The 13,373-nt window shown below is 47.9% G+C and overlaps 1 protein-coding gene across 1 annotated transcript in view; it reads left to right on the top strand.

Moving 5' to 3' along the window:
- Positions 1–13,373, top strand: part of ADGRD1 (adhesion G protein-coupled receptor D1) — a 224,765-nt gene that overhangs the window by 58,856 nt on the left and 152,536 nt on the right. The window contains 2 exon segments of the mRNA XM_033220087.1: positions 4,635–4,814; positions 10,211–10,465. Coding sequence (XP_033075978.1) covers positions 4,635–4,814; positions 10,211–10,465 — 435 coding nt within the window.

Below are 13,373 nucleotides of genomic sequence, written 5' to 3'. Positions count from 1 at the left end.
TGGCAGCAGCCGGTGGGGGTAAGGAGTGACCGCCCATTAAGGCAGGGCCAGCATTTTCCAGATGTCCTCAGCCTGCAGGACTCTGCTGTCCCTCGCTGTGGCTGAAGGCAGTGGCCATTCCCCAGGATGGCCTTCGTGTGGCTTTGTTAGGGGAGCAGAGACGGGAAAGGGAAGAATTTCTTATTCCCGTGAGGAAAGTCAGTGCCCTACAGCCCCAGGCATTTCAGGAAGCGATTAGAGTGGGGCTTTGGGGTGGGGGTGAGGAGTGAGAATTTTAAAGGCTCGATGTGCAAACAAGTGCCTCCCCCTGGTCACACAGGTACAGGGCCCACGAGGGAGCCGGGAAACAGGCTCTGAGTCGTGCGTGGAAGCGTGTGGGACGCGCAGCCTCGTGGCTCTGTAGGAAACGCGGTGGGCCACAGGCTGGTCGGGTTGCTGGGATGGCCATCAGACCCTGTCCCTGCCTGGCTCCGGCTCTGTTCTCAACGCGCTTTCCTGGCGTGGGAGCAGCATCCGCTCAGAAGCTCCAAGTTCTGGTTTTGTCAGCTGAGTCTGCGCATGCCTGGGCCAGTCCTGGTGATTCTGATTGGCCCAGCCCGTGTCAGCCTTCGGGTGTGTGGTCTGCGGTGACTGGGGTGGGGGTACGGACGCCAGGCGGGCCCATACGCCTGTAGAACCTCGTGCCCTCCTGGGCCGCTGTTTCTTTGGCGTGTGTTGAATCATGCTTTTGCGCGGTGCTGAATCTGTGGACCTGGGGAGCAGCTCCATGCATGATCTCCAAGGCAAGGGCGGTAGCCGCAGCACAGCGATTACAAACGCAGACTCCAGATCCAGGCTGCCTGGGTTCAAATCCTGACTCATCACAGACCGGCTGTGTGGCCTTGGGCAAGTTACCTCACCTCTCTGTGCTTCAGTTTTCTCCCCTATGAAATGGGGACAGTAAAGATGCCTAATTTACAGGTTGTTGGGAGGATTTAGCCTCAGCCCATATAAGTTCTCCTTACCTGCTAGAAATCATCCTTTGTTTTATGCAGTAGTCTTTAGGTACGAAGGGAATTAACCTCTCATCTGTTAGATCTATGACAAATTTTTTTTACCTAGATGATTATCTGTCTTTGAATTTGTTATGGTGATTTTTTTTTGCCTTGCAGAATATTATATTTATGCACTCAGATTTATTAGTCTTTTCTTATGACTTCTAGATTTTAATTTTTCCTTTTTCTGTCTTGTCGAGAAAGATCTTTCCTCATTTTATTTTTTGGATGTTTTAGGATTCAGTGCTTATAACAAGAAAAAGTTATTACATTAGTTTTTCAATATTGTGCTTGTTTCTTTTTCTTTCAGATTTTTCCTTGTTTGTATTGATGGCCCAACTCCATGAGGCAAAGTTCCTTAAAAGGCTAATATAGAAGGCGCATTGTAAATTTTTTATGACTCTATGAAGACGTGAATTGATACTTAAATATAAGCTGTTGCTTAGGTAGAAGTCATTGTTTTGTGGGTTGAGTGAACGAAATGAAAAGGTTGGTTACCAGCACCGTGGATGGCCTTCCATCTACCCTTTCCTAACACCACATGGAATTTTTAAATTTTTATTTCTCTTCCTGAACAGAAAGACATTTGGCCAAGACAGGCTCATTTTGAATTGAGTGAAAGGAGTTTTAAAATGCAGCAAAGTTTTTGGAAAAAATTAACTTCCATGAATCCTACTGGGAATTTGTTTCATAACAAAAATTTCACAACGCACTGTGCTGACTTCCTTGTGAAACGGGCTGTTTCTGAGTGTGGAGGGAAGTGGTGGGAGGCTCAGGGGTTTGTCTTGGCCTCTGTGCCCCCAGCACAAGGCAGGTGTTGCAGAGAGCCTGCTCATGAGGTAGGTGTGGGTGGCACCAGCCAGGTCCGGGGTCACCCGCGTCAGCTGCCCCAGGCCTCTGTGCAGCCTCCACAGTCACACCGTTCCGCGGTGACCACGTTACTGGGCACTTGTGAAGGCTTTTTCCTTTCCCAGGAGCCCTAAGGACAGACACTGCAGGGCTTGGAGTTGTGCACTGCAGCCTCTCAGAGGTCCAGAAAGGTCCAGGCCCCTTCCAATTTTTTGGGTGTTCTTCTTCTCTTAAAAAGTAAAATGCAGAAATTCTGTACCAGGGTTTTAAAATGTATGCTGTGTTTTTCATGAATCCTGCGAGGGCTTTGAACTCACAAAGGCATAGTTGCCTTGATATATTGTCACAAGACATTTGAAGGACTTGTAACAGATACGTTAATTCATAAGGCATCGCAGAAAGGACGGTGGGCAATGAGACACCACCTTATACACGAATGACAAATGTCTTCTTTGAATTCAGTGACTCTCTAAGACTGTGTCCATAACCTCATGTGAAGGTAAGGCCTAAAGTCTAAATTTGGCACCACTTATAGAAATAAAGCCCAAGGCAAATACCCTTCTGCCTCTCCCCCTGGCCCACCGTCCCATCATGGGCCTCTTTGGACCAGTTCTGGGCATGTGTTCTCTCTCAGCACCACTGAACCCTCTCACCCACATGCCTGGGCTGGGCTTGGCGGGGGTGAGGCAGCTGGATGTATTTCCAGCTGTCACAGGCAGAGTCCAGGCAGGCAGCTAGTGTCTCACACACACACACTGACACACACACACAGGAGTTTACACACAAAGAAAGGCCAGGTGGGCAGATGCTGCTGGAGGCAAAGAAGTGGAATAGAGAAAACCAGAGCTCCAAAATGCAATGCTAGAGAGGCCCAAGCTCCAGGGAGCCTCCAGCGAGGCCCTGCCACAACTGCCTCTTCAGCAGAGAGCCCGTCCCCCAGACCAGTGGGCGTGAGTGCAGGACAGCGGTCGGGGTTGGGGGGTCACACTCAGGAGCTGGGCTTTTGCAGTTCCTCTTTTTTTTTTGAGACAGAGTCTCACTCTGTCGCCCAGGCTGAAGTGCAACGGTGCGGTCTCAGCTCACTGCAACTTCTGCCTCCCTAGTTCAAACAATTCTCCTGCCTCAGCTCCCGAGTAGCTGGGACTACAGGTGTGTGCCACCACACCTGGCCAATTTTTGTATTTTTAGTAGAAAGGGCATTTCACTATGTTGGCCAGGTTGGTCTCAAACTCCTGACCTCAGGTGATCCACCTGCCTTGGCCTCCCACAGTGCTGGGATGACAGGCGTGAGCCACCGTGCCCGGCCTGTAGTTCCTTTTGTGGTGAAAAGATGGAGAAATCCCACATCAGGATCATAAAAATTGCACTGTTTTTCCATGTTTACATTGATCACAGTAGGACTTTGGACCCACCAAGGTACAATATCTCATTGTCATAGTGTACCGTAATATACTGCCACAACACATTTGAGGGATGTTCTATCTGATTCTGGTGGCGGAGGTAACATGAACTGATGAGTCAGTTCATTCATGCTAACATGTGTCACTCAGACTATTTGGTCCACATGGAATCCCTCCTTCCCCACAGCATGGGCCTGGAGTCAGGACTTCCACGAATGTGCAGACTGGGGTCTTGAAAACGGTTTCAGCTGCTGACCTCTCTGTGTTCAACTGGGAAATGAACAATTGAGGCTATCAACAACCTTAAAAGTGTACTTCCCTTTGGCAAGAAACCCCCTCTTGGGAATGTATCCTAAAGGCATATAATCTGAGATAGGCAAAAAAATTTGCTTCAAGTTCTGTAATCCCAGCACTTTGGGAGGCCGAGACGGGCGGATCGCGAGGTCAGGAGATCGAGACCATCCTGGCTAACACTGTGAAACCCCGTCTCTACTAAAAAAAAAAAAAAATACAAAAACTAGCCGGGCGAGATGGCGGGCGCCTGTAGTCCCAGCTACTCGGGAGGCTGAGGCAGGAGAATGGCATAAACCCGGGAGGCGGAGCTTGCAGTGAGCTGAGATCCGGCCACTGCACTCCAGTCCGGGCAACAGAGCGAGACTCTGCCTCAAAAAAAAAAAAAAAAGAAAATTTCTTCAAAAAGTGGAACAAAACCTTAAGATCCAGCGACTGGGGATTGTTGTTTAAAAAAAGACTGTGGTGCTTGTTTAGAATGCACCGCTGTGCAGACATAAAAATGACAACGTGGAAGTGTATTTATGGACATTGGAGGAAGTTCACGGGGGAGTAAATTTTATAGAAATGTTGTTTATAAAGCAGTATGCCTGAGATGGTTCATGTCTTTGTAAAATCTATTTATAGAAAAGGCTGAGGAAGGAGCCACCCTAACCACATTTCTGGAGGAGTAGGAGAGAAACCTACTGCGGTGTAGGTCTTCACATTTGCACGCTCCCAGTGGGGACTGCAGCGATCTTCCTCAGTCACTGGTGACCTTGAGTGAACTAGCCTCAGTTCCTGCATCTGTATAGTGGGGATGAAGCAAGATTTTTGTACTTTTTAAAAGGCGAGAGTTCATTTCAAACTCCTAGAAAAGTGCCTGGCGCTATGTGAGCCCTTAATAAACATGTGCAAATATTACTGTCTGGATTTTCTGAACTGAACATACACTGCCTTTAGAATGGGGACAACATGCTTTTCGAATGAAAAATAAAAAGCAACGAGAACCATGTGCTTCTGAGAAGTCGAGTCCCCTGCTCTCTGTGAGTAACGGATTTTGTGACTTTCCTCTCCTCAGGGGTCACGTTTTCTTTCTTCTGGAAGACACAAGGAGGACCGTCTAGACCAGCCCCTTCTGCATATGGGGGACAGGTCATCTCCAGTGGGTTCAAAGTCTGCTCCAGCGACGGCAGAGGCTCCGTGGAGCTGTACACGCGGGACAATTCCATGACATGGGAGGCCTCCTTCAGCCCTCCAGGTGAGTGACAGCATCAGCCCCGGGAGGCTGTGCCTGGAGGTGACATGGGAGGCCTCCTTCAGCCCCCAGGTGAGTGACAGCGTCGGCCCCGGGAGGCTGTGCCTGGAGGTGACATGGGAGGCCTCCTTCAGCCCCCAGGTGAGTGACAGCATCAGCCCCGGGAGGCTCTGCCTGGAGGAGTGGAGTCCTCTCTGAGAACGGGATGCTGAGGAGCCCAGTGCAGCCCAAGGAGCCCAGGGATGCTGCCGCCTGCTGGCCCCTGAGCTCCTTTCGTTTAAGGTTGCTGGGGAGGTGCACGGGGAGAGGCAAGGATGTGCCCTTGGTAAGTCGCCTTTGGGTGGTGCAGAGCTTGGGCTCCGTCTGCCCATGCGCTGTGACTGCTGTGGGTTACCTGACCACACTGAGCTTCAGTGACCACACCTGTGATGTGCAGATGCTACTAACAGGAATTACCTCACGGTTTCCAGGAAATGAAGCTGAAGATGCGGTGTGCAAACTGCAAGCAGTGGTTACATTTCTCCTTATTTTCCTTCTCATTTTCCCTCTTTCTCCTCATCCTCCTCCTTTTTCTCTCATATTCTTTGTCTCTTCCTCTTTCTCTTCCTCCCCCTCCTCTTCTTCCTTCTTCTTAATGGTATAGACTCAAAATTGTTTAAAGCATGATGAGAAGAAGCTTTTGGAGAGAGAGGCTGAAGATTCGGGGAGCAGAGGAAGGGGCTGGGGGAGAGAGCGTGAAGCACTGGGCTGTGTGTGGTCTTGGAGGAGGGAGGGGCCCTGGATGTGTGGAAAGAGGACAGGGGTCCCTGCACATTGGCTGAGTTTGCAGGTGGGTGTTGAGACACGGACGTGGGGTGGGAGGCCATAGAGGCTGACGAAGGTCTGAAGTGGAAGCTGGAGAAGGGGAACAGGTGGCCGGGGATGCAGAAGGACTCAGGGTGGCATGGAGTGGGGGCCTAGTCAGGACTGGAGCCCAAAAAGGGAAGGGCAGAGGTGAAGGGGGCAGCACAAAAGCCTAGGATGGTCTCCTGGCAGGAAACATCTTTGATGTATTTAAGGGAAATTCATTTTCTGGCTCGTTCTTAAGAGAGGCTGCATGGCCCAGTTATTAAAAAGCATGAACTCTGGAGCCAAACAGGCTGGATCAATCCTGCCTCTGGACGTTGGTAGTTGTGTGAACCTGGGCACCTTCCCTAACTACCCTATGCCTCAGTTTCCTTATTCATAATATGACAGGAATAGCAGTATCACATCATAGGGTGACTGTGAGAACGAAGTGGGCTGCTGTGCATAAAGCCTGGAATGATGGCACAGTGGGCCCAGGTGTTTGCCTTTTTCTGTGGATGCTCGGTGTGCTCTGACCAGCTTGTACCTCCGCCTCTGTAAGGAGGGGCAATTCAGCAAACAGCTGCTTCAAATTTGCCCTCTGTGATCCCTAAGGTCAGAAATAATCTCTGCCTCCCTACCCTGACACAGAACCATCTGAACCTTGTCCGTGACCCTCCTGTTCCACTTGCTATCACAGTCCGATTGCAAGCATCTTATCTCTGTGCTTCTTGGGGCTGGTGGAACAGGGTTTCAGGCACCCATTAGGTTCTCTGACCTTGAACATGCTTTAAGGTAAAGCATGCTCAACTCTGGCTGCTTTTCCACCCAGGGAAAGGGCGAGAATTAGAAACACTTCTGGCTGGCAATATGCTCTCTTTTGTGCATTGAAGGCGTTTGTTATTCTTGCTTTAATAATAATACTTTGGACCAACCTAGGATCCAAGCATGCTCCGGAGACTCAAAATTATCAGAAAGTTGCACAATCTTGAGCAAGAAGCCCTGATGTCACTCTGGGTGATCTAAGATGCATGGCTGGCTGGAGGCGATGCGTGTCCTTTAAAAGCACCGTGCTGTTCCTTCCAGCAGCAAGCTCAGGAGGACGATTTACCACACACGCTGGCAGAACAAAGGGGACCCTTTATGGGGAAAGTGACAGTTAAAGTCTGATGAACATTCTTGTTGATGAGCTTGGTTCTTGTGCCAGAGAGAAGAGTAACACAAAAGTTGGTTGATGGAGGTTCCTGAATGAGCAGAGAGGTTGGTCTTCCCCACCCACTCACTCCCATGTTGGTTAACATTATACACCCCCGCTTAGAGCAGAGGCTGATGCCAGTGGCCTGTGGGCTGAGTTGGGTCCTCAGATGCGTTTTGTGGTCCTATATTGTGATTGCCTAGGCCATGTTTGTAAGAAAAATATTTGGAATGATTTACGATCATTAGTAATGATTTAATTTTAAAATTAAGATTTTCCAATTTCTCTTGGAAATAAAAAGACTGGCAAGGCAGGCTGTTCATCTCTCGGGTTACTGGTGGGGGAGGTGAATGGGGGCCACCTCCCTGTGATGGGGCAGCCACCCTTCCATGCACCGCAGTCAGCACAGAAGCCGCGTCCTCAGGGAAAGCCCGTTACTGTGCTTCCCCACTCCTTGGCCTCTGCAGACTGGCTTTGTGGGCGCCACAGAATGCCTGTGTCGCTGTTAGATTTTAATAGACTTTGTTTTTTAGAACAGTTTTAGATTCACAGAAAAATTGAGTGCAGAGTTCAGAGAATTCCCATTACCCTCCACCTCCACACATGCACAGCTTCCCCACTATGAACATTCCCCCACCAGAGTGATCCATTTGTTACATGTGATGAACCTACAGTGACACATCGTTGTCACCCAAGGTCCATAGTTCACATTAGCTCTTGGTGTTGTACAGTCTATAAGTTGGTGAGGTGGATCTTTTGCCCATTTTAAAACTTGGATTTTCTTTCTTTCTTTCTTTTTCTTCTTTCTTTTCTTTCTTTCTTTTCCTTTCTTTCTTTCTTTCTTTCTTTCTTTCTTTCTTTCTTTCTTTCTTTCTTTCTTTCCTTCCTTCCTTCCTTCCTTCCTTCCTTCCTTCTTTCTTTCTTTCTCTTTCTTTCTTTCCTTTCCTATCCCTTCCCCTCCCCTCCCCCTACCCCTCCCCTCCCTTCCTGCCCTTCCTTCCCTCTGCTCCCCTCCCCTCCCTCCCTCTCTTCCTTCTTTCCTTCCTTCCTTCCTCCCTCCCTTTCTTCTTCCCTTCCTCCCTTTTTTCCCTCCCTCCCTCCCTTCCCTTTTCCTTCCTCCATTCCTTTCCTCCCTTTCTCCCTCCCTTCTTTCCCTTCCTTCATTCTTTCCTTCGTTCCTTCTTGCCTTCCATCCTCCCTTGCTCCCTTCCTTCTTTCTTTTCTCTCTCTGTCTCTCTTTATCTCTTTCTTTTTCTTTCTAACAGGAGCTGTCATCCAGGCTGGAGCACAGTGGTGCAATCATAGCTTACTGCAGCGTTTAACTCCTGGGCTCAGGTGATCCTCCCACCTCCGTTGCCCAAGTAGCTGGGATTATGAGCATGTGCCACCATGTCTCGCTAGTTTTTTTTTTTTTTTTTTTTTTTTTTTAATACAGTTGAGGTCTTAAGGTCTCAAACTCCTGGCTTCAAGCGATCTTCCCATCTCAGCCCCCAAAATGTGGATTGTTGTTTTCTTACTGTTGAATTTTAAGAGTTTTTGGGTATATTTTGGATAATAGTCCTTTATCATGTCTTTTGCAAATATTTTCTCCCCATCTGTGGCTTGTCTTCTTATTCTCTTGACAGTGTCTTTCACAGAGCAGAGACATTTCTAGTTGTAAGGAAGTCCAGGCTTGTCAATTATTTCTTTCACGAATTGTGCCTTTGGTGTTGGATCGAATAAACCATCACTAAACCCAAGGTCATCTAGATGTTTTTCCTATGTTATCTTCTAGGGGTTTTATAGTTTTGCATTTTATATTAGACCTATAGTCCATCTTGAACTAATTTTTAGGACAGGTTTAAGATTTTTTTTTTTTTTTTTGAGATGGTGTTTGGCTCTTGTTGTCCAGGCTGGAGTGCAATGGGGTGATCTTGGCTCACTGCAACCTCCGCCTCCCGGGTTCAAGCAATTCTTCCTGCCTTAGCCTCCTGAGTAGCTGGGATTACAGACGCCTGCCACCATGCCCAGCTAATTTTTTGTATTTTTAGCAGAGACAGGGTTTTGCCATGTTGGCTAGGCTGATCTCGAACTCCTGACTTCAGGTGATCCACCTGCCTCGGCCCCCCAAAGTGCTGCTGGGGTTACAGGCATGAGCCACCGCTCCCAGCCAAGATTCTCTTTTTTTTTGGAACGTGGATATTCAGTTGTTGTAGTGCCATTTGTTGAAAAGACTCTCTCTGTTCCATTGTACTGCCTTTTCTCCTTTGTCAAAGATTGGTTGACTGTATTTTTATTGGTCTATCTCTGGGCTGTCTATTCTGTCCCACAGATCTATTCTTCTGTTTTTTTCCAATGCCACACTGTCTTGACTACTGTAACTTTTTATAGTAAATCTTGAAATTGGGTAGTGTTGTTCCTCCAATGTTGTTTCTCTCCTTCAGTATTGTATTGGCTATTCTGGCTCTCTTCCTCGCCATAGTTTATCAATATCCACAAAATAACCTGATGAGATTTTGATTGGGATTGTGTTGAAGATATAGATCAATTTGGGAAGAACTGACATCTTCACAACATTGAGTCTTTCTATCCATGAATATGGAATATCTCTGTTTATTTAGTTCCTGTATAATTTCTTTCATCAGAGTTATGTAGTTTTCTTCATATATTGCTTATAAATATATTGTTATAATGTATGTATTTCTTTTTCCTTTTTTGGCACCAATGGCAATGGTAATGTGTTTTTTAATTGTAAATTCGACTTGTTTGTTGCTGGCAGAGGGATAGCAATTGACTTGTATATTAACTTTGTAGCCTGTAATCTTGCTATGCTCACTCATTAGTTTCAGCTTTTTTGTTGATTCTTTTGGATTTTCTACATAGACAATCGTATCATCTGTGAATAAATATATTTTTATTGCATCCTTCCCAATATGTATATTCTTATTTCCTTTTTTTGCCTTATTGCATTAGTTAGGCCTTTCAGTACAATGTTAAAAAGGAGTGGTAAGAGGGGACATCCTTGCCTTGCTCCTGACCATTTTTTTCTTAACTGAGCTTATGGTCTGATTGGTTGGCTCTTGTGCCCTGGCATTTTTCAAATATTTTAATCACACTTGCTTGTGGGCATTTAAATTTGTAACTACTATGTTAAAATAACAAGGAGTCTCCTTGAACTGCTTTTGGAATTTAGGGCATGGGGACAAAAAGATAATGTCTTTCCTGTGCTCCAAAGGACTGGGGAAAGTCAGGTCTGTGTTATACCTTGTATTAGGACTCACCAAAGTTAACAGTGATTGATCATCTTAAGAAAGAAGGATGTGCCCTCAAACACGAAAAACCCGTGCATGGGGAGCTCATTTCCACAGCACTCAGAAGGGCGATCTTCACTCTTTTCCAGGCCCCTATTGGACTCATGTCCTATTTACATGGAAATCCAAGGAAGGCCTGAAAGTCTACGTCAACGGGACCCTGAACACCTCTGACCCGAGTGGAAAAGTGTCTCGGGACTATGGAGAGTCCAACGTCAACCTCGTGATAGGGTCTGAGCAGGATCAGGCCAAGTGTTATGAGAACGGCGCTTTCGATGAGTTCATCATCTGGGAGCGGGCCCTGACTCCGGATGAGATCGCCATGTACTTCACTGCTGCCATTGGTCAGTGAGTGTGAAGGGCTGGGGCAGATCTGCTGTCTGTTCCCAGGGTATCTGCCTCCTTTCTCCCCACTCTCCTGTTACAGCTATCAGCACTGCAGGCATGAGATGTGTCCTAATGAACCTTATAAACACAGTTGTGTGTTAGAACACCTGTTCCCTGAGATAGACGAGTTAACAATTTACTAGAGATGCTCTGAGATGAATATTGTTCTGTTGATCATCATGGGGTTTCAAGGTATATGTGACGGAGGATTATAGAAGGCTTTGGATAGCAAATATCCAAAGTCCATTAGTGATTTTGATCAATAGATGTTAGCTGTGTGCCTCCCGGGGGCTATATATTCTGATGGGCCCTTGGAAAACCCCTAAGATACCTCTTCCTACTCAACACAGGGCAGTTGTTCAGGGCAGGGACCTGTGGGTAGGTGGACTGGGGTTCAAATATTCATTGTGCCATAATGAGCCATGAGATTTTGGGAAATCATTTTTAAAAATTGAGGTCAAATCCATATAACATAAACATAACCATTTAAAAATGAACAATTCAGTAGCACTTGGTACATTCACAGCGCTGGGCAGCTGCCACCTCTACCTGGTTTGGAAACATTTTCATCCTCCCAACAGGAAACCCCGTACCCAGGGGGCACAGTCACTCCCCGTCTTCCGCTCCCCCAGGATCTGGCAACCACTAATCTACTTTCTGTGTTTACCTATTCTGGAGATTCCACATACATGGAAATGTGTAATGTATAACCTTTTTGCCTTAATCTCTCGGCCTTTTTTTGCTCCGTTAAATGGATAAAAATACTACTCCTCCCTCTCTGGGGGTGGTGTTGGGACAATAAAATGAGAAAAGGTCTGTAAGGTCATTAGCACAATGCCTGGCATATGGCAGGAATCCAAGGGCTCTTAGCTGGTTTTAAAATCAATACTCACCTTCCCCCTACAATTCAATTTTCATTCTGCCCACAAGTGAATGCACCATTTTTCCCCCACTGGGTTTCTTTATTTCCACATAAAATAATCTGCTAAAACATGACAGCCCCCATGTAGGCATTCACAAACGTGGCTGCTGCTTCACTGGCACCCAGCACAGCGGGTGTCAGGACCGGAAGAGAAAGGCCTGAGCTCCAGACGCTGCCTGCTCTCGTTCCGCTTCTGACATTGAGTCCCTCAGTTGTTAGGACTCTGTTGATTGTATGAGAGAAAACCCAATTGAAATAACTTTAGCCAAGAAAGCCATGTATTTCTTTTTCATTTCTTGCAGTGGAAGCTCCAGGGGAAGCTCTGGTTCAGAACTGGTTTGGTCCAGGCGCTCACATGATGTCAGTGGGAATCTCTGCGTTTGACCTTGCCCTCTTTTGTGTTAGCCTCCTCCTGGTGCCAAGGTGGCTGTCATGCTTCTCGGGTCGCATCCTCAGCCCTCAGCAGCCTCTGTGGAAAAGAGGGAGCTTCTTTCTCTTATCACCTCCCATGCCGGGGCTGGGCAGGACTCACTTTGGCTCACATTGATCCATGCACCTTCCATGAGTCATTTTCTGTGTCTGGGTGTGCAGAATATGCTGACTGGCTTAGGTCTGGGCGGTGTATGCTGACTGGCTCAGGTCCGGGTGGTGTATGCTGACTGGCTCAGGTCTGGGTGCGCAGAATATGCTGACTGGCTCAGGTCTGGGCGGTGTATGCTGACTGGCTCAGGTCCGGGCGGTGTATGCTGACTGGCTCAGGTCCAGGCGGTGTATGCTGACTGGCTCAGGTCTGGGTGTGCAGAATATGCTGACTGGCTCAGGTCCGGGCGGTGTACGCTGACTGGCTCAGGTCCGGGCGGTGTACGCTGACTGGCTCAGGTCTGGGCGGTGTACGCTGACTGGCTCAGGTCTGGGTGGTGTACGCTGACTGGCTCAGGTCTGGGTGTGCAGAATATGCTGACTGGCTCAGGTCCGGGTGGTGTACGCTGACTGGCTCAGGTCTGGGTGGTGTATGCTGACTGGCTCAGGTCTGGGTGGTGGTCTCCCACCCCAGCTCCCTTGAAATGACAGTGAGGTCAGCCTTATGCAGAACATGTGGAGGAGAGGGGACTCCCAGGGAACAATCAGGGACACTGGTCTCAGAAGGAACAGATGCTGTGTGGGCAAAACAGCCTGTGTCCACTACAGCTTTAGACATTTACATCTTCCAGCTTCCACCCAGGAAAACAGAATGCATTCCCTCTCCCAGCACTGACAGAAGGCAAATTATAGTGTCCTTCAGAAGAAAAAAAAGGGATCAATCTACTGCATTTTATTGCCTAGGGTTTAGAGTTGTCACTTTGAAACCAAGTTATCACTTGTATTTATGTTATGAAAAGCCTCAAACAAATCCTGTCCTCCTGACAGTTTACTTGTTTTAGTAACACTGGAAAGAGGTGCCCTTGTTTCTGGTTCTTGTTCTCGTCAGAGCAAACTCTCTTTGCCAGAACCAGAACGGAACCAGAACTGGATCTACCAGAATCCCGTCTCACCTGGTGACCTGGTCCTGAAGACAAGGCATATAATGTCAAGCATGTATAGGAGAATGGCTCTTAAAGTCCCTGGAAGGCCTGTGTGGGGCCCAGTGTACCACTGCTCGGTGAGTCCAACACAGCTGAGTTCAGGGCAGCCATGCAGAGTGACAGCTGGAACTGAAATCCAGCCTGCTCCCAGCCAGGCCGGGCCTCAGTGGGGACATGGCCACACAAGTAGGTAGAAGTCTTTCTTCACATGAAGATCTGTCTGCATTTGAAGCTGTGCTGGGGCTGTAGATGCCCAGAGGGGGCCTTTTTCTGAGTGACCTGGCCAGAGGGGACACCCTCCTCTAATCTCATGAGCCAGAGCTGGCACTATTTGTTGACCGGTCCGTCCAGGTGTGGTGGCCTTTCCTGATACAAAGACAC

Source organism: Trachypithecus francoisi, unplaced genomic scaffold, assembly GCF_009764315.1.
Source record: "Trachypithecus francoisi isolate TF-2019V2 unplaced genomic scaffold, Tfra_2.0 Lachesis_group11, whole genome shotgun sequence".
Lineage (NCBI taxonomy): Eukaryota > Metazoa > Chordata > Mammalia > Primates > Cercopithecidae > Trachypithecus > Trachypithecus francoisi.
Note: the sequence above shows the minus strand (reverse complement) of the source record. Positions and strands in the feature narration are given on the sequence as shown.